The sequence below is a fragment of the Desmodus rotundus genome, chromosome 13, assembly GCF_022682495.2.
Source record: "Desmodus rotundus isolate HL8 chromosome 13, HLdesRot8A.1, whole genome shotgun sequence".
NCBI classification, from domain to species: domain Eukaryota; kingdom Metazoa; phylum Chordata; class Mammalia; order Chiroptera; family Phyllostomidae; genus Desmodus; species Desmodus rotundus.
The window spans coordinates 41853698-41881660 of NC_071399.1; the positions used below are offsets into that span (position 1 = coordinate 41853698).

At 37.3% G+C, this 27963-nt stretch overlaps 2 protein-coding genes across 5 annotated transcripts in view; one reads left to right on the plus strand and one right to left on the minus strand.

Moving 5' to 3' along the window:
- The window catches only part of UBAC2 (UBA domain containing 2), a 232260-nt gene that overhangs the window by 96322 nt on the left and 107975 nt on the right, over positions 1 to 27963 (minus strand). For both annotated transcript variants that reach the window (XM_024578931.4, XM_045186728.3), the window contains exon 5: positions 632 to 755. In XM_024578931.4, the coding sequence (XP_024434699.1) occupies positions 632 to 755 (124 nt within the window). The remainder of the gene's footprint in view (positions 1 to 631; positions 756 to 27963) is intronic.
- On the plus strand, positions 10042 to 27957 carry GPR183 (G protein-coupled receptor 183). 3 transcript variants are annotated; one of them, XM_053916786.1, is made up of 3 exons: positions 10042 to 10207; positions 12526 to 12569; positions 25170 to 27957. In XM_053916786.1, the coding sequence occupies exon 3, from the start codon at positions 25200 to 25202 to the stop codon at positions 26271 to 26273; it is 1074 nt and encodes a 357-aa protein (XP_053772761.1). In that variant the 5' UTR covers positions 10042 to 10207; positions 12526 to 12569; positions 25170 to 25199; the 3' UTR covers positions 26274 to 27957. The 3 variants fall into 3 exon arrangements, with proteins under 3 accessions (XP_053772761.1, XP_024434697.1, XP_053772760.1); XM_024578929.3 differs by lacking the exon at positions 12526 to 12569 and having other exon boundaries at positions 10044 to 10207; XM_053916785.1 differs by lacking the exons at positions 10042 to 10207; positions 12526 to 12569 and adding an exon at positions 12582 to 12735.

Consider the following 27963-nt stretch of genomic DNA (forward strand, 5'->3'; position numbering starts at 1 on the left):
GTCATATGTATCATCTATGAGTGGGCCTGGAACCCAGAAGAGTGATCAATATTTACTGAATGCTAATGAAAATAACCTTTTTCAATTTAAGTCAAATAGTAAGCACCCCAATGGTCTTTACATCAAACCATTTAGCAGACTGCTATTATGTCTATGCAAGACCAAGTTATAAAGCTGATAACACTTCTAGCAAAATCCAAAGCTCGGGCTGGTAAAGCGTATCTAATTTAGTCTTCAGAGCTTTATTTGTGACACCATATTCAATAAATTAATTATGACAGTGATTTTCCACTTTCTACCTTTTGACTCTTTTCATACGTTTCCACTTCATACTATGATTTTTTTAAAAAGTACTTATACGCAATTGTACAATGAAATTAAAATATTTTCCACTGACACAAATTACAGTGAAAACTCTTATCAGATTCTAAAGTCTATGAAAGTATTCTAGTACCTTTTATACTTTGATGTTCTCATTCTGTAAAACCTCCTTTGAACATTTGATATAGATCATGAAGCCAAACTTATGGGGGAAAAAACATTGTTTTCAAGGAGATCAAATGAGAAAAAGACCAAAAAAAAAAAAAAAGAGCTGGTTAAAGAAATGTGAACATAAAAATGCATACTATACCTGTAGTCCCAATATATAAATCAATGTCTTGTTTGTGATGGACAACGGGCCCAGAATATGTGCCACTTGGACTCTCGGTATGGAGCAGTAAAATGGTACAAACAGAGCAAACACAGGTGCCAGGCTAGTCAAACAAATAAAGAAAAATCACTATAGTATAATACTCGATTTAAAAATACCAATGGCAAAGGTGTATTTGATGTAATACTGCATATAATTTTACTTCAGTCTGAAAAGTAGGGTCTTAGATACACAATTTGCTTTCTATATGTGCATCACGTCTGAGATAATTTGTACTTATTTAATTCTCATCAACTATTCCAAAACTATTGCAAAGAAGTGGTTAATTAGCATCTACTAATTAATTTTCGGGCATTGTGAGAAATTTAAATTTGCTGCTATGATTCTTCCAATGAATGACTTAAAATGTAATAAAAGAAACTAGACAAATCAAAAGAAACAAACATAATACATCATGGTCAAGTCCAAAAGCCTCATCTCAGACTTTGTCCATGTATCACCACAGCACATGAAACCACATACCACTCCTGCCCTCCATTCCACAAATTCCTCCCTCATTTTGCCTTAATCCCTGCTTCTTGCTGGCCTCCCTATGATTTTTCATACCACTCTTCTATTCTCTCCAGGGTTCCATTATAGTCTTTTCTTCTTGCTCCAGTCTCTCCTTGTATAATCATAAGCCTTCTTTGGCTTCAATTAAGGAAATGAAGTCAGTCCCAAACTGTCTGCCTGTCCCCTTACCTGGGTTATGAAACTCAATTTGATAACCTCAATGGGACATATTCAAAAGTCACAAGCCATAAGACAAAGTCTTCTCTCTAATCCCTCTCTCTACATTGTTAACAGTATTCTCTCCCCCAAACACGACTCTAATCATGTCATGACCCTGTTTAAAACCTTTCCTTCCACAGCTCCCAGTATCCAAAGAAGCAATTTAAATATTAGCAAAGCCCTAAAATTTTTCCTATTATTGCTGTTTCCCACAACTGCAGTCCTCTACATTCCCTGCCCTCTCATCCCCCGCCCCCAAAGATTCTCCCTAGGTACATTAGGCCCTTTTGACTATTCAATGACACAGGTTATTCTTTCAACCTAAATGTTCTTTCCACTTTCCTGTTAAGGAAACTTATGGCGTATGACAGAGCTCAACTCTTTTTAGTGATTTCTCCAATCCTCTTGGTGGTTGGTAGCTCTCCTCTTTGCCATGAAAGGTATCTCAGTTTCACTGTTTCAAGGAATCACCCAGGGACTCTGTGCGAGGCAGTAGGCCGGGTACAGCAGCTCCATCTATATCTATGAGTAAAAACTAGTGGCTAACCCCAAGGAATTAGCTCCAGGATCGAAAACTCACATTCTTACAAAGGCTAGCCAGACAACATGGGTGAGTAGAATGGTTTGTACTTAGACTTGCACCCATTCTCCTTCAAACCCTTGGTGTAAAACTCAACCTATTTTTATTTTTCCATTTTTTTGGGGGGGTGAGAGCCATCAGTACAAAGAACTATTTCTTTACCATAAGAAAATATAAGAAATATTCTTCACTTCCACAAAGAAATGTTCTCACTACCCGTTTTGTAGAAATACAGGACCCCCTTGGCCTCTTGTGTGTTTTCCCATAGTTGACAGAGATTGTGTTATTTAAAAAAAAAATCCACTGTACTTTCAATTCTAATATTAAAAACAAAACAAAAGCAAATGTATACTGTAAATGTGATTAATGGCAGCAAGATCACCAGGCTACCTACAACAAATAATAAATGCTAAAATAGGGAAAACCCCAAACACTAAATACCCAAGTGCCAGACACTATGTCAGGTCTGAAGATATAAAGATACATAAAATACAGCCTCTTATAGTCTTATAAGAAGGATGACACGAACAGGGCAGCAGAGGTATATAGACAGCACAGCGAATCAGTTATGGATGCCTCACTCCTATGGTCCTCCTCTTAGACTGAGCATACCCTGTGGTAGAGAAGGAAATGTACCATATATTTCGGACTATAAGACACCCCCCCCTCATTTGGGAGGAAAATGGTGGTGCGTCTTATAGTCCAAATGTAGCTTACATTTACATTGGTTATTTATGTTGTTAAATATTTAAGCACATTTTTTGTTTCAAATTTTTTTTTCCAATTTTCTCCTCTAAAGCCTAGGTGTGTCTTATGGTTGAAAAAATACGGTACCTCCTTGGTCCTACCAGCGTCTGGCACAGTGCTTGACATGGCATTAGAGCTCATTAAATTACGGGCAATAAAATAATTCTGATTCTTCAAGATCAGAGCAGAGTTAAATGACATAGAGACTAAAAAGCACAATTCTAAGGATCAATGAATCCAGAAGCTGGTTCTTTGAAAAGATAAACAAAACTGACAAGCCTTTAAGTAGGCTCATCAAGAAAAAAAGAGAGACGATCCAAATAAACACAATTAGAAATGAAAGAGGAGAGATTACAACTGATACCACAGAAATACAAAGGATTGTAAGAAATTACTACAAAGAACTGTATGCCAAGAAATTTGAAACATAGGTGAAATGGACACATTTCTAGAAAAATATAATCTTCCAAAACTGCATGAAGAAGAAGCAGAAAGCCTGAATAGACCAATAACAAAAGATGAAATTGAAGCAGTAATCAAAAAACTTCCAACACACAAAAGCCCTGGACCAGATGGTTTCAGAGGAGAATTCTACAAAGCATTTAAGGAAGAGCTAACCCCTATCCTTCACAGACTATTCCAAAAAATCCAAAATGATGGAAGACTCCCATACTCTTTTTATGAAGCCAGCATCATCCTAATCCCAAAACCAGATAAAGACACAACGAAGAAAGAAAACTTCAGGCCAATATCGCTGATGAACATAGATGCTAAAATTCTCAACAAAATATTGGCAGACCGCATCCACTAATACATTAAAAAGATCATCCACCATGACCAAGTGGGATTCATCCCTAGGATGAAAGGATGGTACAATATTCACAAATCAATAAACATAATACACCACCTAAACAACAGCAAAGACAAAAATCACATCATCCTATCAATAGATGTGGAAAAAGCATTTGATAAGGTACAGCACCCATTTATGATAAAAAAAAAACTCAGCAAAGTGGGAATAGAGGGAGCATTCCTCAACATCATAAAGGCCAAATATGAGAGACCTACAGCCAACATCTTACTCAATGGACAAAAACTTAGAGCTTTCCCACTAAGAGCAGGAACAAGACAAGGATGCCCTCTCTCACTACTCCTATTCAACATAGTATTGGAAGTCCTAGCCACAGCAATCAGACAAGAAAAAGAAATAAAAGGCATCCAAATTGGAAAGGAGGAAATGAAACTGTCACTGTTTGCAGATGACATGATAGTGTACATGGAAAATCCTATAGACTCCACCAAAAAACTACTCGACCTAGTAAATGAATTTGGCAAAACAGCTGGAGACAAAGTCGATACTCAGAAATCAAAAGCATTCCTGTACACCAACAATGAAACAGAGGAAAACAGAAATCAGGAAAAAAATCTCACTTGATATAGTAACAAGAAAAGTAAAGTACCTAGGAATAAACCTAACCAAGGAGGTAAAAGACCTGTACTCAGAAAACTACACAACATTGAAGAAAGAAACTAAGGAAGACACAAACAAATGGAAGCATGTACCATGCTCATGGATTGGAAAAATTAACCTCATCAAAATGGCCATACTACCCAAAGCAATTTATAGATTCAATGCAATCCCTATTAGAGTACCCATGACATATTTCACAGATATAGAACAAACATTTCAGAAATTCATATGGAACCATAAACGACCCTGAATAGCTGCAGCAATTTTGAGAAAGAAGAACAAAGCAGGAGCGATCACAATACCTGACATCAAACTGTATTACAAGGCCACGGTAATCAAAACAGCCTGGTACTGGCATAAAAACAGGCACATAGACCAATGGAACAGAATAGAGAGCCCAGAAATAAACTCAAGTCTATACGGTCAATTAATATTTGACAAAGGGGGCAGGAGCATAAAATGGAGCAAAAACAGCCTCTTCAACAGATGGTGTTGGGAGATCTGGACAGCTACGTGCAAAAAAATGAAACTCCACCACCAACTTACACCATACACGAAAATAAACTCAAGATGGATAAAAGACTTAAATATAAGTCATAACACCATAAAAGTCCTTGAGGAAAACATTGGCAGGAAAATCTCAGACATTCCATGCAGCAACATCCTCACAGACACATCCCCTAAAGCAAGGGACATAAAGGAAAGAACAAACAAATGGGACCTCATCAAAATAAAAAGCTTCTGCATGGCTAAAGAAAACAGCACCAAATTACAAAGAGAACCAACAGTAGGGGAAAACATTTTTGCCAATGATACCTCAGACAAGGGCCTGATATCCAAAATATATAAAGAACTCACACAACTCCACTCCAGGAAGACAAACAACCCAATTAAAAAATGGGCAAAGGACTTGAACAGACACTTCTCCAAGGAAGACATACAGAGGGCCCAGAGACATATGAAAAGATGCTCAGCATCACTAGCCATCAGAGAGATGCAAATGAAAACCACAATGAGGTATCATCTCACACCAGTCAGAATGGCCAACATAAACAAATCCACAAACAAATGTTGGAGAGGATGTGGAGAAAAGGGAACCCTAGTGCACTGTTGGTGGGAATGCAGACTGGTGAGGCCACTGTGGAAAACAATATGGACTTTCCTCAGAAAACTAAAAATGGAACTGCCCTTTGACCCAGCAATTCCGCTGCTGGGATTATACCCTAAGAACACTGAAACACCAATCCAAAAGAACCTGTGCACCCCAATGTTCATAGCAGCACAATTTACAATAGCCAAGTACTGGAAGCAACCTAAGTGCCCATCAGCAAATGAGTGGACCCAAAAACTATGGTACATTTACACAATGGAATTCTATGCAGCAGAGAGAAAGAAGGAGCTTATACCCTTTGCAACAGCATGGATGAAACTGGAGAGCATTATGCTAAGTGAAATAAGCCAGGAGGTGAGGGGCAAATACCATATGATCTCACCTTTAACTGGAACATAATCAATAGAAGAAAAAAGCAAACAAAATATAACCAGCAACATTGAAGTTAAGAACAATCTAACAAGAGCCAGGGCGAGGGGGCGGGGGGGGGGGGGGGCGAGGACAGTGGGAAGAGGGGATTATAGGAACTACTATAAAGGACACATGGACAAAACCAAGGGGGAGGGTGGAGGTGGGAGAGGGAGGTGGGTTCACCTGGGGTGGGGTGGAGGGATGGGGAGAAAAGGCATACAACTGTAATTGAATAACAATAAAAATTTAAAAAGAAAATAAATAAATAAAATCTTAAAAAAAAAAAGAATAAAATAAAAAGTACAAGTTAGCCACTCCTGGGCCTACAGTCCTCCAACGATTTCCCACCCTCCAGCAAAAGCCAAAATCATTACGAAGAAATACAAGGCCTGTGTCCTCACCTCATACCTGTTCTTCTACTACTCAGTCTCCCCGCCCCTGACTCTGGTTGATCCAGCCACACTGGACCAACGTGTGTCTCACTCAAGCAGTACTGGGTACGAGGGGGTACCCAAACAACCCCAGAATTTATTTATACAATATTGTATATATACTCTTACATGTTCAAACTTCAGTCACCTTCAAAGTACAATACACCTATTGAGATGTTTTTTATACTGTTCAAAACAGTGTTTGAACTGGTCGATTTTGATGCCTTTTAATGCTTCTGCTGTTTTTCCTTCACCTCTTCCACATCAGCAAAACATTTCCCTTTAAGGATTTTTTTCCACCCAGAGAAACAAACAAAAAATCTCTCAGGGTGAAATCAGGTGAACAGTGATGGTGGGGCACAGGGGTCATGCCATTTTTGATCAAAAACTGCTGAACACTCAGTGCAGTATGGACAGGTGTGCTCGTAAATCACCTATCATGAAATAGGCACATGTGTTGAAAGAGTCTTTAAAAACTCATTGAAGCCAAATGCAGCCTCTCACAACAATGCCAACTGGTAAACTGATACCAATGGGTTCCTAGAACACTCACCTAGTAGGGGAAGCCTATATACTACAAGGGGCCCACCCTCCAGAAGATAATTCCAGTTTTTTGTGTCTTCCCTCGTATATGGTGCCCAGGGTGTGTATATCTGCTCTTCCCCCACTCCTGGCCATCTTCACACAGACATGTGCATCACTTACTCCCTTCCACCATTTAGGTCTTTTCTAAAATAGCATCTTCTCAGAAAAACCCTTCCAGACTGCAGTGCCTGCCACACCTCACAGCCCCATCTCCACTCAGCATGCTCTATTTCCTTTCTTCCATAGCACCTATAACTATGGGTTATTAGGTGCTATATGGCTACTCTGCTACATGACTTGTTTATCATCTGTCTCTCTGACTAGAATGGAAGGGATTTCTGTTGGTTTTGTTTGCTACTTTATCCCCACTATCTAGAACTGTGGCTGGCATGGAGTACTTGCTCAATAAATATTTGCTGAATAAATTTCTTTTTAAAATCATTAAACCATACACAATTTGCCTTTTGCTTTAAAAAGCCCCTTTCCTTGTTTTATTATTTTTAATAGGATTAAAGTACGTGGTTTCATATATGAAACCACGTATTTTAATATACACACGCATACACTTGGAACATGGCCTGTAGGTCTCTTGGTAATAATAAGATAACTCCATTTTGGTTGCACTTGAGGTCTCTTACCACATACCACGTTCTTTAAGGTAGTTAAATTATAGAAATTCTTCTGTTTACATTTAGCAATAAAGTGTAAATAGTGATATTACAATAAAAAATCTGAAGCAGAGTTTTGTTTGAAGTTATATTTCAATGTAAACTAAAAAAATATTGATAGGAACTTTAATGACCACAGTTCATGTCTTATATACCAATAGAAGTTTTCAAATTTCTTAGAAGTTATTAATCACTGTGTAGTTTTAAATGATGACTAAATACTAGACCACATATACCCATAACACAAAAGCACACATTTCAGACCATGGTTATATAGGTTGTTTTGTAGAATTTTCCATTGCTATTTATATCCACACAGACTTCACAAAATATCATGTCATTAGTCACTGACCAGTTCTCTTTTCTTTATTTTATAATAACATCTGTTCTTTATACTGTCAACAATGAATTCAATTTGATATTTTTCATATTGTAACTAACGTTTGGAAGCCCTATATGGCATAAGTATATGAGACTGAAGTATAGAAAAAAAAGAAAACAGGTTATAAAGAATCCATTCTTCCACTAATATTTATTATCTACTGTATACTCAGAACTATACTCAATAGAACAAACAAAATGATAGAAACACTCAGCTCAGGTCACAAATGTCTATCTTACCTCTTATACAGAGAATGACATTGACTTCACTTACATAATACAACTAAAAACAAATCCTAGTGACTTTCAGTAACAATAAAAATAAGGTTTATGAGCTCATGAAATTATCTTAATCTAAACCTCAACAGCACCTTGTAGGAAAATTGCTCCATCACCTCTTCTTTATACTCTCGACTACTGTAATACCAAAAAAAGAGGTAATCCAGTTTGCTAGTATATTTACCTAGTTGAGTTCTTCATTGTATAACAATGTTTTACTTAATTAAAACCATTTCAAATATTAAAGACCAAAACATTCCACTAAGATGGCCTTTCAACAAACTGAGAAACTTCAACAGTGTCTTCTTCAAATATTCTTTAATTCAAATTTTAAAGGAACTAGTTCTACACTATGTTATATTTATCCATCAGATCATAAAATCTCTATTTTCCCCTCATAAAATTTTTTGCACTCAGAATTATTTAGTTCAATGACTTGACTTTGTGGGGTGGAAGGCCAAAGAATTACTCTTCTGTTTGACAAGGTTCCTCCACACTCTTCAGCATTTTAGAATTAGGAAGAACCTAATAAGCTTAAATGGAATAATACCAGAGAGGCTAAAATCGCTTCGCTGGTTTGTTGTTGTTGTTGTTGTTTTTTAATCATCGCCAGAGGACAATTTTTTCATTGCTCAGAGAGAGGAAGGGAGAGAAAAACATCAATGTGCAAGAGAAACATTGACTGGTTGTCTCCCATACATGCCCAGACAAGAGCCAGACCAGAGATTGAACCCCATAACCCAGGCATGTGCCCCAACCAGGAATGGAATCTGCAATCTTTTGGTTATGTGACTAGGCTCCAACCATCTGTGCCACACCAACCAGGGCTCGCTTAGCTCTTTTTGACAGACTTAAAATAAAAGGGCCTCTGAGGTCACAGAGCTACAGATTCTTACCAAATGATTCAATACTCTCTACACCACCTTTCGAAATAGTCATTCAGCTTATGCAAGCATATAAATAAGAGAGCCTACTGCATGTTTTTATGGTCCTAAGTTTTCAAACTAAACTCATATTTTGATTTGAAAGCTGACTTCAGTAGCTTACTTTTATTGGCTTTCCTTCTATTCTCTGGAGTTAGGAAGATTGACATATCCAACCTAAACCCCTTCTACAAGATATCTTCCAAATGCATGAAAATAGTGATCACATCCTTGCCAACCCTAAACATTCTCAGTTTATTCAATCATTTTGCCTAAGACCTAGAAACCAGACCCCTCACCACTCCAGGCATGCTCTAAGTCATCCATGCCCTTTTAAAACACAGCACACATAGCTGACTGAGAATGCCTAGATTGGTCCTGGATAAGTGTAAATACCACCTTGTTTGTTTTGAGCACTATATTTCTATTAATTTGGCCTACAAGTAACTTGCATTTTGATAGCCATGCTACATTGTTGATTTAAAAGGTCAACTAAACTAAGGTGAACGGCATAGGTCTTCATCCTATGTAAAGAGGCTTGATTTAAGCTGCAAAATGTCCCCTTCAACTTTTCCTGTCATTCGTGTGTCTGTGTAGTCCCTGATGCAGTCAAGTTAGCCTCCTGCCTAAAAACATCAACTGTATATATGCAAAAGAGCATCTTTCACCCACTCACCACAGAAACTTTTGTTTCTTTCTCATAAGCTGTTGAGCAAACTACCCCCTACATCAAGTTTCCAGGTAGACGAAACTGTCAAAGTTGACATTTTCCCCCCTTAAACACTTAAAAACTTATATTTTAGATACAAAATTATCAGTACCTATGATTCATCTTTTTTCTAGTTAAGGTCTACTGCTTCAGTCTCTTTCATATAATTGTTTTATAATTAAATTTTTATAGAAAAATTTATATAGTTTCATAGATATCAGCAATTCATAAATTCCAAGGGGTTTTCAGATAACTACCCCAAAAAAATCACTAACAAAAATTTCACTTCCTTTTTTTTAAAAAAAAGTTTACATTCAGGAGGCTAACTAATCATTACTATGCCCAGTCACAGGGTGACAGAAAAAAAGTCATCACCATAAAAGGATGTCTGCCTAATCTTTCTTAGAACAACATGCCAAGGTTAACCTACTTCAATTTGGTCAAATCCTGACTGCTACTACACAGAGGCCTGAACAAGTCACTAAGAGGTAAGTACTAGATACTTTGCTTTTTCAATAGTCTTTTGAGTTAAGAAAAACTTTGAAAGTCTACTTAAGGTACAAGGTTAAAGGAAAGAATGCATTCAAAAACAAGCTACACATTTCTAACAAAACTTACATTATTAATATAGTTTTTGACTGTCTAGCAACTGATAGTTCTAATCAGGTAGGATTAAGCTAGGGGAAAGCAACGGATCATGCCAGAAACATCTTTGCCAAAAAATAGCCTTCCTTTGCATTTCTGTGTGAACTCACAATTACAAAAAACAGTATGAAGTATATATTGGCAAATAATTCCAATACCTCAGGATACTTTAATATGAAGGGAAAGGAACAAAGTTATTTTAAGATGAGGTATTCCTATACTTAAATGTATTATATATAACAAGTTATTCAGCACAATTTAAAAGAGTTGTAACGTTATACTATTTGACCACATATCTACATACAAAAAGTCTCCTCTATACCTCTATTATGTCTATACTTTTAAAATAAAGCTTTTGATATAAACTGATGTTTTTTAGTTTATAAAAACATTTTACCAACTTATCCTCTGATCAGTGACAATTTGGGCTTCACTATTTCTCAGCCAACCTTAGTATTTCAACTCTAAATATAAACTATTAATCAGATAAGTAGAAAAAAAGTATCTCTGTTGTTTGCTTTATATTCATTTGATGATCAGTAAGACTAAACATGTCTCTATATATTTTTTGAACTTCTATGTACCTAAAAATAATAAACAATACAAAACAAATACAAAACAGTAAAATTTTTGCAGTGTTTTGCCAATATTTATGTCCACGTTGGGAATGAAGGTAACAGAAACTTTAGGCAAAATGTAAGCTGTGAGGAAACTTCCTCTAAAGGAGGGTGTGGTTTTTCAGTTTTCTGAGGGGTGTCACTCTAAGTACTATATAGTATAGTAGTTAAGAGCCTGGACTCTGGAGTCAGGCTCAAACCTGGGCTGTGTGGCCTTGGGGCAAGTTACCTAACATTTCTGCTATCAGTTGCTTCATTTGTAAAATGGGGAGTAATGATACTGCCAAGTCCCTATAACAATGGCTCTCATACTAACTGCTAGGAAATTGTCTGCTATCACTATTCTCCCCTCCCTCTGCCCATTAAACTGCCAAAGGATTGATCCAACAGGGAAAGTTTCCTCACCCTATCATTTCTGTGAGAATTACTTTTTGAACTTATCTTCAGATCTTTATGCAATATTTCACAAACAGACTTGGTCTACGTATGGTTATAAACTTGACTGTGTTTACTGTCTGGACTGCATTTGCTAGCATTGTTTAAGTGCATGTTTTCTCTCTGTGGTTTAATTGTACTTTTGGGTACAACAATTCAGAGAGCACACCACCCTACAAAGCATACTCACTCATACTCACTTACCAAGTGGCAGTAGTTCCTCTTATAAATTACTTTCAACTGGCTTCTGAGATTTTATCAGTGATATTGTAACATGACCAGTCACTTAATAGAATAAATATTAACTCAGATCACTATATGACTTTCATTCATTTATGTATTCCATAAGCATTTACTAGGTACCTATTATAAGACAAATCTGAAACACTATATGGGATGAAAATGTATAAAATAAAGCCATCATCCTTAAAAAGTTTGCATTTAAAAAAAGAGTTCACCAGCCAGTAAAGGAATTTTACAAATGATGCTTTTTTCCCTGCTATGGTTAACGGCCTGCTGGAGTTGTTAAAACTGTAGAGCTAACAAAGATCCTTGTGGTGTCTTAAAAGCACAAAAAGAAGAATAAAAACATTTTGTTAAATATCTGCAAATACTAAAAAACAGTAATATAAAAATATATTAATAGCATAAAAGCTACCTTGGCTATCCACCATTGTCTTCCAATGGAAATTTCAGTCCAAATGGCTTTAAGAAATATTGTTAAAAATAGTAAGATCTAAAATCTTACTTTAGATCTTGCTTTAGGTAAGATCTAAAATCACTTATAAAACCTTTACTTACTTTTGCTCTGGCAGGTATGGCTCAGTGGATTAAGTGCAGGCCTTCAAACCAAAGGGTTGCCAGTTTGATTCCCAGTCAGGGCACATGCCTGGGTTGCAAGCCAGGTCCCCAGTAGGGGGCGTGCAAGAGGCAACCAATCAATGTATCTCTCACACATCGATGTTTCACTCCCTCACTTTCTCCCTCCCTCCCCTTCTCTCTGAAAGTAAATAAAGTCTTAAAATAAAAAAGCTTTACTTTAAAATATGCTACAAATTAATGAATTCTTTTATTTAATCAACATTATTTCCCTTTCCTCTCCTTTCCAGTCTCCTGAACCCTCCTCTTCTCTCATGCAGAGAGGTATGAGTTGGTATGTGTTAAAGTTTTGAGAAGTCTTCCTATTTTAATTGTTTGCTACTAATAACATCAAATCATATTAGAAATGAGAGCTAGGAAGAAAATGTATTGCACTGAACGTGCTCACTGGAGCCAAACTGCCTGGAATGAGTTCTGAGACTTAACAACTATATCTTCAGGCAAGTCACAAACATTTTGTCCTTTAAATTGATTTGTGAAAGTTTTGTGAGGATTCATGTGAATATATGTAGAGTGTCCAGGGGAGTGCCTGGGACAGTCTGTGCTTAATAATACTGTTCACTACTATTAATCAAGAGCTTACTTAATGGGTATTTACTGAGCATCATTCACGGGTTAGCTGGAGATACACAAAATTAACAATACAGAATACAGTCTCCACTCATAGGACTTCACCGAATAGTGGGAAACAGAAAAAAGAAAAAACCCAACAACAAATATCAACAATACTGAAGGTATTACAAAGCATAGTGCCCTAACAAGGGCACCCCGCACTGCCTTTGTCTAGGTGCTGGCAAGTGAGCAAGACAGAATAAAATCAGAGAAGCTTCCAGGAGCAACTAATTTTGAATTAAGTCTTGAAGGAAAGTAGGAGCTAAGAATACATGACAGGAGAGGAGGCAGGCATCAAGACGAAGGAAGAGCATCAGAAATGCACAGAGCTGTGAGAGAATAGAGGGCATCAAGAGACTGCAAGTAATTTAGTATGGCTGGAGCCAGGACATTTTAAGAGGTAAGACAGCCAGAGATCCCACTGAAGAGAGAAGTTGAGCCCAATCATAAAGGAAAGTGTGTGTCACAATAGAGAGCTTTCAGTTTGCCTGGGGCTCAAGGGGCACCTTTTGAAGCACATGCAAGAACTGCTATAGTGTCTCCAGAGAGAAATGAGGGTGGCCTGAAGGCAGGCAGAGGTGATGGGAGTAGTAAACAAAGAGGCAGACAAAAGACAGAATAGACATAAACGCATGGTACAGAGGGAGAGGCTGGGTGCAGGAAAGGGTCAGTAGGCTGAAGGCACAGGAAATGCCAACTGACTGGAGGTAGTAGGTGAGGGAGAACACAGCATCCTAGCACCTGTACTGAGGGAGGACTGTGAACAAATGACCTAATTCTGCTTATTTATAAAATAAGGATATTTAATGTTTCTAATTTCTATCAGATAACAGAGACAGAACCCAATACTTGAAACTCCCTAGAACTTAAAGGAGAAAAGGTGCACATTATTTCTAGAAACATTTTGGTCTCAGAGGATAAAGATACAGACTCAGACCTTCATTGCAAAGAGCCTTTTTATATTGTGCAGTTAGTTATCCTGCATATTGGTCAAATCACGCCACAGGGAAACACAGTATGTGTCTTCCTTTCACTGAAATGAGTATTATAGTGGGATTCCTTTTTCTTACAGTTCCTAAACATTATGTTACAGACTTTAAGTCCTTAGTGTTACGACCTCCTTTGTCTTCATCTTTGACAACTTCCATAGCATCCTAGTCAGTACTAAAGTTACCAAGAGCCACACAAGGAATAAATAATCAGGGAAAGGTTAAAGAAAAATAGCTGGACTATGTAGAATCCTCAATGTACAGATGGATGTTTTACCAAATAATTTAATTGTCAGGCACTTTTCACTTTCCCATCAATTTCAATGTACATCTTTACAGAAACTGAAGTTGATCTTCACTGATTGTCCAATGACTTCAGGACACTATAGAGGCACAAAGAAACTGCAGACTGGCAAACACCGGTTTTCTGTCTTGGAAAAGTTTCCCATGCACTGCCCTGTAAATGACTCTTTGCAGACACACTGAGAGGTAGTCAGAACCAGACTATGTCATGGAGTGGCAGCAGGATCACATTTCCACAAACCAAAGAAAGTGAGCTCCCCAGGGAAGTAGGGAAGCAAGGTCCCCTCAGACAGACTGACCTGGGACAAATGTACTCTGAATATGAACACCCTGACACATGTGAGGTTCCATTCTGAGAAACTATAGGCAGCTGCCAATGTGTCACCTTTCTGGACAATATTCTCTATATCCTTCCAAAAAATAAATCTTGGACACAGTCTTAGCTATTAATTTAGGACTCAAAGCTGGTTAGAAAAAAAATTATTTAACAGTGTAGAAGGATTTATTTTACTAAGTTAACTGGGGTGTTTACTACTAAAGCAAGTTGAAATTGGCAATCTGACTTTGCCAATAGAATGATAAAGAGGTGGATAAAGAGATGGTGCTTGTGCTGGTCACAGCCTGTCTGTGCCTCGGGGTTCTTTCCTACAATCAGGAATTAATGTTTCCCACATGACTATTTTACAAGTAAATGGCACAAACAACTATTCAGGTGATAGTCAATCAACTAAATTTTGACCTGGCAATTCCACTTCTGGGACCATACCCTAAGAATCCTGAAACACCAATTCAAAAGAACCTATGCACCCCAATGTTCATAGCAGCACAATTTACAATAGCCAAGTGCTGGAAGCAACTTAAGTGCCCATCAGTAAATGAGTGGATCAAAAAACTATGGTATGTTTACACGATGGAATACTATGCATCAGAAAGAAAGAAAGAGTTCCTACTCTTTGCAATAGCATGGATGGATCTGGAGAGCATTATGCTAAGTGAAATAAGCCAGGTGGTGAAAGACAAACACCATGATTTCACTTATACGTGGAACCTAATCAACAAAACAAAACAAGAAAAATATAACCAGAGACACTGAAATTAACAACAATCTGACAGTAACCAGAGGGGAGGTGGGAGGGGATAACGGGGGAGGAAGGGTAAGAGTTGTCAGGAACAACTATAAAGGACACATGGACAAAACCAAAGGGAGGTAGGATCAAGGGTGGGAGGTGAGGATGGCTGGAGCACAGGGCAGTAGGGGGAGAAAATGGAGACAACTGTACTTGAACAATAAAAAAATTGTGGAAAAATAGTGAAAAAAAGAATATTATAATAATCTTGCATCCCTGTGATAAACATTATTTGGTGATATATTTTTTCTTTTTATATATTGCTGAATTCAGTTTGCCACGGGTGGCAAACACAAGGCCCACAGGCCGAATCCGACCCCCATCTTGTTTTATCTGGCCCAGCAGCTTGTTTCTACCCAGTGGCAGTGCCGAGCTCTCACTTAACTGTTAAGGAGTAGTTACATTTATACAGTCCTAAAATTAAATTTGGCCCTCTGAAGGCAACCACGAGGCTGATGTGGCCCCGCTGTGAAAATGAGTTTGACACCCCTGCAGTTTGCTAAGATTTTATTAAGGATTTTTTCTTCTATGTTCACAAGGGATTTCAGTCTGTAGTGGGTTTTTCCCTTTTAATTTGTCAAGTCTGATAATGCTGATCTAATAGGATGTGTTACAAAGTTTACAAAATTTATTTAAAAAATCATCAATTGAGTGCTAGACCCCAGCATGTGTGACACTGGACCAAACTCCGATGTCCCTGTTTGCTCAGCTTCAAGAACAAAGAGGCTCTTTCAAGTAATTGACAGATACTTATGAAACTAGGTATCTGGAAAAAAAAGCAATGATTTTTTTCTTCCGTGAAGTATGTTTGTCCTCAAGGGCACTAAACAGCCTTAGCCTGCTGTCCTGATACATCTCTGCTGGACTATTTCCTCACTAAACAGAATCCTTGCTATTCCAATTAACCCCCAGCCTTTGTTTGCATCCACAATCCCTCCCCTTTCCCAGTGATCTGATGTTCCTCACTCCAGAAAATTTCCCTCAATCTTATCTCTAAAATAGCCAAAGGACAGTTTATCAACAGAAATTAGAAAAAGAATTGGATCATTCATCATTTAACAATATTCAAATATAATTCATATACATGTCCACATTTCTGTGGCTCTTATGGTTGTTTTTCAAATTGTGCTCCTGAACTTCCTCTTTGGTACATGCCTCTGTGGACACTGAGTCAGATCATCTTGGTGCGTAAACATGGACTTGGGCGGACTTCATCTCATAGAGAAGTCACTTCCTATTAATTATCATTTCAGCATGACTTGACACATTCAATTCATTGCTAAGGACTGAATTTAAACAAAATCACTGGAAGTTTAACTGTTTTTCATTTAAGGTTAATGATTAGTAAGGGAATAAATATTGGGGATAAATGTGACTTTTCAGGAATCTTAAAGCAAACACTAAAAGCTGGTATTCTAGCACATACTAAATCTTTGAATATACTTAAGATTTATTCTGTGTCTGCCACAAATAAAAGCTAAGAAAATAATTTCCAAGGAAGTAAATTGGGATTGTGAACACTGTGAAAAGTTACAAAAAGGCTCCAACGCGGTATCCAGGATAAATATTTCCAGAGCACCAATTACAAGAGAGCTTAGACAATTTTCTTAACAACTAATAAATGAGTTTGGGGGTGCCTTTTACTTTTTCCTTTCTGTGGGTAGAAAAAAACTTGTCAGTTCATGTCAACATGTCCGGTTATGCAAAAATGAGATGATAATGTTTTAGGAAATGTTAACTACTGGTAGTAATGAACAGAATTTTACAGAAAAACATACACAGACCTACTTACAAAAACATAAGTAAAAATACTCTGGAGGATATTTCACTGTGGAATAACTTGCTGTTTTATGCATGTTAAGATAATAGATTTGAAAGGATTAATACTGCATTACAGAGACAACACTGGGATAGTCTCCTTTGCTTATTAACAAAAATGGTAAGATAACTGCCATAGATGGTTGCCAGAGTAGCTACCAGGTAGTTCAATTTCAGGAGGAAAAAAAAAGGTAGTCCTCTGCTGGACCCTGAACAAAGACCCACATTTCATGCAGCTCAATTATTATCTGTGCCTTCAAGGCAAAGTTTGCAGTCCTTGTTACGTCCTTCAGGGTGTGGGGAATGAAGGATAGCTTAGGGATCATGCATATTTTTTTTATTTGAAAGCAATATGAGGAAATTGTAATTTTCATACATACAAGTATTCTAAGGAAAAAATATTTAGAATACATTGTGATTTTCTCTATGCAATAAAATGACAAGCCATAGTACTTTCCAGTACAACTCAGTATAGCAATCCTAAATAACATGTCAGAAGCTGTTGCCTAATAACTATGAAAATATGAAATACTTAAAATACGCTTATATTCAGCTCTGACTGGTAGGCTCAGTTGGTTGAGTGTAGACCTGCAAAGCAAAAGGTAGCCAGTTCAAATCCGGACTGGAGCACATGTCAGAGTTCTGGGTTCAGTCTAAGGTCTGGGCATGTGTGAGAGGCAACCCATCAATTTTTCTCTTTCACATGCATGTTTCTCTTTCTCTCTTGCTCTCCACCTCCCCCTCCCTCTCTCTCAAATAAATAAATATTCAAATATATATTCAAAAGTAAATAAATTAGAGAAACAGAAGGAAATTCATTATGATTAAGAGAGGAGTGATTAAAAGAGAAATTCACAACCCAAAGGCTGATAAAGGAGCACTGTAATGAAAAGAGCAAGCAGAACCCTGGTCTGTGTGAGAAGAAACCACAGCAGAGAATACTGAGATGACACCTCACACAGATATAGCACATTCTGAATATCATACATTCAGCCTTCTGTTTTAGACCCTCGGATATTAAGATATCATTTTTGTGTTTCCAGGACCTAGCATATGGAGGGGCAGTGAAAACAATTATTGATGAATAAAAGAATGGATTAAGTCAAGGTTCAAGAAAGTAATCCTGAATTCTGAGATGATTAAAAGAAAATATAAAATAATATCTCTGAGAAAAGATGATAATAAATTGGCATTGACTGATATAAGAATGCAATAACAATAGTCAAATACATGAAAGGACTTTTCTGTCAATTTGGAAAATACGAAATTGACTAAAACTGTAGCATTAATAATAGCCATAGATATTATCAAGAACTAAAGGAATATATTGGAATTGTTAACAAATGGAATCAACCTTTGACAGTTTACTAAATATCCAAATGAACATATTTCAAAAGTTTCTTCTTTACCTAAGATCATCTCTGAGCCATGACATTCACATGACTTTTCTTTGACTGACACAGGACTAGGGTGGGTGAGTAGTAAGAGGCCTCTCAACAGTCTTTTCTTCAGGGTTCTATAACATGGTGTCCACAGGTCTGGTTTCCCATTTGAGAATGCACTGCAGGTGTAAGTGGGAACCCTGTTGTCCTTAAGAAGAATTGTTCCCCTGCTCTTCCCCTGTGGAGAAGGCGGGCCATGTTGTGCCCAGGCTGTTTATTTACAGGTACAGATAGCGTGAAAGCCTAGGCCACTTTGAAAGCACAAACTCTCAGCATTTCAAGGGCAGTATGAACTAGCTGCCCCTGCCAAGGATAGGAAAGAGTAGGAGATTTGAAGCCAGGTCCTCAGAGGGAAAGATCCAGCATTAACTTAAACCTCTCTGACACTCAGTTTTCTCATATGGCAAGTAGGTAGGTGACAGTAATACTTAGCTTTCAGGGTTGTTATGAGGGTTCTTGGAGACATGACTTAAAGGTAGGCACCTAGCAAAAACTAATGCATAAAAAGTTGAATTAGAATTTTTTCTCAGATTAAAAAATATATTTACTTATTTCACAGTCAATTCATATTCAATGTTAAAAATTTAAACTACATAAATAAAACAAAAATTGTACAAAATTATGTTTTGGCATATATATCCATGCACATGTGCGTATGTGTATGTACAGTTGCTTTTCCTACCCCAAAAGTGGTATTTAGTGTAATGTTTCCTTACTTAACATTACTCCATGTCAACAAATAGGCAATTGCAATACACTGCCATTTTCAATGGCTGCATAATGATGGACATTTAATTTTATTGAATATTTTCACCTCAATAATTAACATGGTGTTAAACATGCTTTAACTAAAAAAGTTCCGAAACTACTGCCATTTCTGGCTCTACTAGATGCTACATTTCATTCAGGGAAGAGGTTGGACACACATTTACAACCTGGCAAGCAATGGCACATTCTTCCCTGATTCTTATATTAGTGGTAACTTTCTTAATCTCTACAGTAATAATTATCCACATGGAGTATTATCAGATGCCACAGTGTATTTTTACGCATTATGTATTTTAAAGGCATTTTCCATGAAACTCCCTGGAAATACTTCTCAAAATAAAATACATCTGTTGAAATTTTCAGAAAATAAATTTTATCATAGAAAGAAGAAAAATAAAAGCAGCTCTTGATGCTGTTCCTAAGGTGTAGCCTTTGCCTGGAATTTCCATCTTCCCCTCACGTCTAGTCTCAGTTCTTGAAAAGTTCTCACATGAACTGGATAAAGTTTTTTTCCTACATTTATTCCACAATTGCAATTCCCATGAGCTCCTTTTCAAAATCACTTCATTTTTTTTCTGTACAAAATATAAAGTCCATATTTATTGGGGGGGGTTTTGTTTTATTTTCTATTTCAGTAATTTCTGCCATTATTTTTATTTGTGTTTACCTTCTTTGGCCAAACTGTTTTTTTCTAGCTTCTTAGGTTATATATTTAACTTATCTATTTCAATCTTTTAAAAATAAATGCACTCAAGGCTTTGTATCCATCTTCAATGAACTCTTTAGCCACATTCTTTAGTTTTAGCAGGTACCATTTCTGTCATTTAGTTCTAAGCACTTCAAAATTTGTATTGTGATTTTTTGCCTAGGAAGCTCTTTTATTTTGCCTTCAATTTTAAATAACCTTGCTGGGTAGAGTAGTCTTGCTTGCATATCCTTGCTTTTCATTACTTCGGATCCATCATGCTACTACTCCCCTCTGGCCTGCAATCAGCTGACATTCTCATGAGAAGTACCTTGTAGGTAACTGTCTCTCTCTCACTGCCTTTATAAGTCTCTCTTTGTCTTTACACATTGACATTTTAATGATGATGTATCTTGGTGTGGGCCTCTTTGGGTTCATCTTGATGGGACTCTGTGCTTCCTAAACCTTTGTGACTTTTTCCTTCACCAGATTAGGGAAGGTTTCTGCCATTATTTCTTCAGTTTTCTATCCCTTGCTCACTTTCTTCTCCTTTTGGTACCCCTATTATGCAGATGTTGTTACATTTCATGTTGTTCCAAATTTCCCTTAAACTATGTTCATTCTTTTTCTGCTCTGATTGGGTGGGGTTTTTTTTTCCTACTTTGCCTTCCAAATTGTTGATATGATCTTCTGCTTCATCCAGCCTATTGTTTATCCCTTCTAGTGTATTCTTGTCAGATATACTATTCTTCATTTCCAGCTGGTCCTTTTTCATTACTTCTATGCCTCTTTCATGCTGTTGTAGTTCTTACTAAGCTCCTTAAGCATCCTGGTAACCACTACTTTGAACTCTATATCTGATAAATTGCTAGCCTCCATTTCATTTAGGTCTTTTTCCGGAGATTCTTCCTATTCTTTCATTTGGGACCTATTTCTTTGTATCCCCATTTTTGTTGTCTCTTTGTGCTTGTTTCTATGTATTGAATAGATCTTCTGTGACTCCCAGTCTTCATGGGAGTGGCTTTATGTAGTAGGTGTCCTGTGGGACCCAATGGTACAGTCTTTTTGACCTCCTGAGCTGGGTGCTCTAAGAATATCCCTTGTTTGGGTTTTGTGGGTCCTGCTATTGTAATGGAGTCTTCACTACTGTTGGCCCACCTGTACTGGTGATCAACCCTCAGGATGGCTGACTGTGAGATTATCACACCAGCTGCTGTGTGTATGCTGGTCCAAAAAAGAAAAAGAAGAAAAAAAGGAAAAAGGGAAAAAAGAAAAATAGAAAAAATATATATAATAAATAAAAGTGTATATAAAAACATATATAAAAAATTTTTTTAAATCTAAAAAAGAAATAAAATAAATTCAAATTAAAAATGCAAAAAGAATACGCAGAAAGGAAAAAACAAGAAAAAGCAAATAATAAATAAGAAAAGAAAGAATAAAACAAAATGGAAAAGAATAAAATAAAAAATATATAGAAGAGAGAAGCAAATATTTAAAAAAAAGAGAAAAATGGAATTCTCTGCATAGTTTGGTGCCTTTGGCTATACTATTTTTGAAGTTTATTGGACCCTGCTCCATTATTGGCTGGTGCTGGCCTTTTGGTATGTTTGTTTTGGGCTCCTAAGGAGGGACTCCAATTTAGGCCAATGTCAGATGTGCTGTCAATGCCTTGCTGTGAGCAACCTGCTTGAAGCTACCAGTGATCCACAGTTTGTGGCTGTCTCTGCTGGACCCGGCTGCACCTGGGAAAGACCAGGCTGCTCTCCAAGGCTGGATTTCAAGAACACTGGGCCCGGGTATGGACCTGCATACCTCCTAAAGCACCCTGGATTCTGCCCCATTTGCCAGGCTTTAGGCTTAGTCACTGAGAGAGGCTCTGGCAGAGTGGAGAGGATGGAACTAATGGGTCTCCAATGAGGGAGAGGTGCTGTTCAGGCTTCAGGAAAGGTGGTGGGTATCACCCTCACCCCAGAGCCACTGAGTCTGTCCTGGATTTTGCCCTGAGTTTGCCAGGACGGAGCCCCAGTATTCAGATGTGCGGGGCCTCTGGAGCCAACGGGTTAGGTCTGCCAGAAGCCAGAAGGGTGTTCCTGTGGGATTTCCCATGATGGGTGTCGCACCAGTCAGGTTCATGGAAAAGTGGGGAGAATAACCCCTCCCTACAGCCACTCACTAATCCCCACTCCCCCACCCCCATCTGCCCAGACTCCAATTCCTGTCCCAGCCTATGACTATGCTACTAGTTTCTCTGGTGAGGCAAGAGAAATTCCTAAGGGTGGGGTACCTGCCTTCCTCCAGTTTGTCCCAATGGAAAGGGGGCTGCTCCATTTAAAAAAGATGTCTACTGCCGTATTTGAGAATGACTCAGCACCAGCATAATGGTCACTATACTCCCAAGTCTGTCCCCAGTATCAAACACCCCAGACTCTCCTCAGGAAACTCCAGTCCAGACCACACTCCCTCTGCTAGCCACCAGGGTGAGTGGCAGCAAACACAGTTTTGTGCGTTGTCCCTTTAAGAGGGTGCCTGTGCTTCCAGCAGACTCTGCCTCTCCTTGGTGGACAGAACACCTCCCCTCTCTTTTTTACTGCAATGCTGTGTGGGCATCTCTTCCTGGTTCTGGGGCTCTGAGCTGGGGAGCCCATGCAGTGGTTTAGGCTTTGTTCCCCTGAGCGGGAACCTCCCACAGCTGCCAAGGGAGTGCGCCTGTTCCTTTCTCTACTCTGCCTTTCCTATAAGTGTCAAAATGGCTTTTTGACAACTTCTTGGTTCTAAATCTATTCTTCAGCCAGTCTTCAGCTGGTCATCCAGGGTAATTTTTCTTAATTTAGTTGAATTTCCAGTTTGATTCTGGGAGGAGGTAAACACAAGATCCATCTACTCTACCACCATCTTGAAAAACCCACATTGTGATTTCTTAACCCATGCATTCCTTAGAAATAACTTTTTTAGATTCCAAATTTATCCTTTTATCTTTTTATTGTTGATTTATAATTTAGTTGCACTGTAGTCACAGGAAATGTGAACTACAAGATGATGATTCTCTGAAAGTTCTGAGGTATCTCTGACGACCTTGTAACATAGTCAAATTTGCAAATAATGGTCATGTGCCTTCAATACAAATTCTGTTAGCTTTTAAGTCATGCAGGTAAATCTAAGTCTTTAATCTCTTTTTTAACTGTCATAGTCTAATAAAAATGTGTTAAAATCTCCCATTATGGTTGTGGAGTTGCCAATTTCTGCTTCAAATTCTGTCAAATTTTGTTCTACATGCACAATTGTGATTTTTACGCTCCTTGTAAACTATCCTTTTAACTTGTATAATGACATTCTTTATCCCTATTAATACTGAATGTACCTTAAATTCTACTTTTTTTCTGATGTTAATATTGCTATTCTAGCTTTCTGCAGTTTGGGATTTGTCTGGTATCTGTTCTCCCAAGCTTTTATTTTCAACCTTTCTGAATCACTTGGAATTATATTTCTTCTAAAAAGCATAGAGCTGGATTTTTTAAAAATCCAAACTGATAGTCTCTGTCTTTCAATAGGTATGTTCAATCCATTTAAATTTGCTGGGACACATTTCTACCCTCTTATTTTGTGTTTTCTATTTATCATCCTCATTCTATCCTTTTTTTCCTCATAATCTCCTTTCCTGTCTTCTCTTGATTACTAAGAGTTCTACTTCCACTTTTGTTCCCTTTTAGTTTAGGTTTTATTTCCATATTTTAATAATTAACCTATTGACACTGTACGTAATGGATACCTGTGACATTAGTGCAATCCTCTGATAACCCTTGTCTGTTAGCATCACTGTTTTAAGATTGTTAACACTAAGTTAGCAGAGATTCAATTCATTTAATACAGCAGTCAGAAAAACAGATTTGCACTTGGTGCCTTGACATGGCTGGAGACAGTCCTTTTCCTCTGACACGCAGTACCATCCTCACTTGGTGTACAGAATATTTCCCTGACTTTGATGACTTTCAGATGAGATGTGTGCACATCTACAGTCCTATCAGAAAATTATTTTCCATCTAAAAATAACTATATAGGATTTATTGTTCTGCTCTTCTGTAGTTTTATCAAAGTTCAGCTTTATATATGAAATTTTATTGTAGGAGTTTTCTACTTTTCAACTTAGGATTTGAAATTTCATCCTAACATTATTTATAACAAAAAAAAAGTGTTGGAAATAATCCAAATGTTCATCAAGGGAATAACTAAGTGAATTGTACTGTAGAATACCTATCAAATATCTTCATAAGATCTACATATATGGCAGATTATATACGTATGTATGTATGTATATTACACTGTTCCATGAACATGTTAACTGAGTAAAGCAGAACACAAAATACCAGATGTGTAATGCTTGCTACTATGTGTGAATGAAAGAATGTATATACTGCATGCATTAATGGAGTACCTGAGGAATGATAGTTTAAAATTAATTTGAAAATTTTCCCTTGGAGTAAGTTTTTTTTTCTCTTTTCTTCTTTGTCATTTTTCTTATGGTTGTAGTGGTCATCATCATCATCATCATCATCTTTTTTTTTCTTTTAAGAAGACCTACCTTTTAGTTCCTAACAAGGCCTTGGCTTACTTCCCATACTTTTTAGGTTAACACAAATCAGATCACTGTGGTGAGTTCATATTTCACTACATACATGTGTGACTGATTTCATTTCCTGGCAGTGATACGCATTTGGGAAAAGTAAAGTCTAACTGAAATTCAATTTAAAAGCAAGGTTTTACACTTATCTGAGATGTGGGATGCTTTACTTGATTTTATTCTTAACCAGACAATGATTCAAAAAAGACCAAAGTTCTGCCTAAAATGTTAGTGCATTCCCTCTTGTCACAAAAGAAAAACCATTCGTTCTAGCTCCTTGGGTTCTAGCTCCTTTGTCAGGGCTTTGCCAAAATTGTCAAATTGTGAGAGTAAAAACATGAATTTTATTCTGTTCTTCCTGTTATTATATATGTATTACATATTACATATCACAGATTTTTAAAAAGTACATAAATCTTAAAAAATTTTAAATTAGATCCATAAAAGGTAGTTTATATTGAGGTTGATTTATATCTGCTTTTAACTAGATTTACTCCTCTTACTTTTTTTAGAGACACGTGAACACCACTGACGGATATAAAATGGACAACAATTTTACCACACCCTCTACAGACACTCAGGAGAGTGACTGTGATCTCTACGCACACCACGACACAGCCAGGATATTAATGCCTCTGCATTACAGCATTGTCTTTATAATTGGGCTTGTGGGAAACTTGTTAGCCTTGGTTGTCATTATTCAAAACAGGAAGAAAATCAACTCTACCACACTATATTCAACAAATCTGGTAATTTCTGATATACTTTTTACCACCGCTTTGCCTACGCGGATAGCCTACTATGCACTGGGCTTTGACTGGAGAATCGGTGAGGCCTTGTGCAGGGTAACTGCTCTTGTGTTTTATATCAATACATATGCAGGGGTGAACTTCATGACCTGCCTGAGCATAGACCGGTTCTTTGCTGTGGTGCATCCTCTGCGATACAACAAGATGAAAAGAATTGAACATGCAAAAGGCATTTGCATATTCGTCTGGATTCTAGTATTTGCTCAAACACTCCCATTACTCATAAAATCTATGTCAAAGCAGGAGAATGGAAGGACTACATGCATGGAATACCCAAATTTTGAAGAAACAAAATCTCTTCCCTGGATTCTGCTCGGTGCATGTTTCATAGGATATGTGCTTCCACTCATGATTATTCTCATCTGCTATTCTCAAATCTGTTGCAAACTCTTTAAAACTGCCAAACAAAACCCACTAGCTGAGAAATCCGGTGTAAACAAAAAGGCTCTCAATACAATTATTTTTATAATTGTTGTGTTTATTCTCTGTTTCACACCTTACCATGTAGCAATTATTCAGCACATGATTAAGAAGCTACGTTTTCCTAATTTCCTGGAATGTAGCCCAAGACATTCATTCCAGATTTCTCTGCACTTCACAGTGTGCCTGATGAACTTTAATTGCTGCATGGACCCTTTTATATATTTCTTTGCATGTAAAGGTTACAAGAGAAAGGTTATGAAGATGCTGAAACGTCAAGTCAGTGTATCAATTTCCAGTGCTGTGAAGTCAGCCCCTGAAGAAAACTCACGTGAAATGACAGAAACTCAAATAATGTTACATTCCAAGTCTTTAAGTGAAAAATAAAAAGAAATTAAATCTTGGATGTATAGCAAAGTAAACTGTATGACAAACTTTGCAGGACTTTTCTTATAAAGCAAAACGATTCTTAAACTTCCAATTTGAACTCTTAAATTCCTGTCATTGGGCGCTATTTCCCTTCCCACCTCCAACTTGGAAGTAACCTGATAAATACACATTTTTTACATTCAAGTAACAATATAAAGCAAAGTTCTAATTTGTAAATGTGAGATTATACCAAAAGGAAGACTATTTTAATAACTCAGTATAGAAAGAATTGTTTTGTGTTAATGAAAAATTTCATCATTCACATTTGCTGCCAACATCTGTCAAAATAAAAAAGACTGTTAAGATTGTATATAGCCAGTGTAAAAATGTTAATATCATAAGGTATTTCTTTTTTTGATAATGTATTTCTTCAATCCATTTTTTTTTCCTCTTAGACTTTATTTCCTCAATAACACAAGCTTTTTGTTTTGTTTTGTTCTGAGTCACAAAGTTTTGTTTCAAAGAACTCGTGGAATAAAGAACAGGATTCTACAAAATTGAGTATGTCCTTCAATGCTCATTGTCATCTATCAGCAAAAGTTACAAGGAGGCTATAATTTAGTGGTAGATTTGGAAAGCAACACTATAGTACATGATGACAGTGACAGAGGCAATGAAATCACTGAGCTCTTCCTTCAAATGGCCAGCATAGTAAGGGCCACTGCTCAGGAATATAACAAAGGCTCTATGTGGAGGTACCCATAAGGAACAGGGGCCACTTGATAAATGCTTCTAGGGAATAAAAAATATATACAAATAGCCCTGGCTGGTGTAGCTCAGTGGACTGAGTGCTGGCTTGCGAACAAAAGGGTCACCGGTTCGATTCCCAGTCAGGGCACATACCTGGGTTAACAGCCAGGTCTCCAGCAGGGGGTGCACAAGAGGCAACCACACATTGATGTTTCTCTCCCTCTCTTTCTCCATCCCTTACCCTCTCTAGAAGTAAATAAATAAAATCTTTAAAAACATATACTTGGTTTGTCTTGGGTCTCTGGGGAATCATTTCTTTTCTTTTTTGTTTGTTTTTTAATTCACAGGTTGATAGTATCCTGTACCTTTCAATGGTTTGGGTTACCAGAAAGGGTAGGAAGGATAAACAGCAGGCGGTGTAGTTGCTGCTTGCCTAAAAAAGATAGGGAATAAATTGCAAAATTATAAACTTAAGAGTTCCCAGGATTCTTTACAACATTATATATTTGCTCAAATGAGTACCTTAGTATGAGTAGTATGACTACTACGAGTATCTACCAGCTAAATTTGTTTTACTCAACCCTGAAATACCCCAGTACAGTATCTATGTTAGCAATGATACCAATTTTGATAATGGAAATAATTTCATAAAGAAACAAAATGCTGTATCATAAGTCATCCTTTAAATTTTTATTAGGCTTTTTATCCTGGAAATATTTTGTTTTAAATTCTTACTCATTTTCAACTTTTATCCTGTAAGAAAATTACCTTAATGGTTGATTCAATGTCATTTACTGAGTACTTTCAGATTTGGATTGCATTAACTTCACAAAAAGCTCCCTGACCTTAAAGCCACTGACAAAAATAGGTACTGATTTTTTAAACACCTGTAGGGGTGTCCAACCTTTAGGTGTCTCAGGGCCACACTGGAAGAATAGTTGTCTTGGAATACACAGTA

Coding starts and splice junctions, on each gene's coding strand:
- GPR183 (XM_053916786.1), top strand. CDS start 25,200: ATGGACAACAATTTTACCACACCCTCTACAGACACTCAGGAGAGTGAC.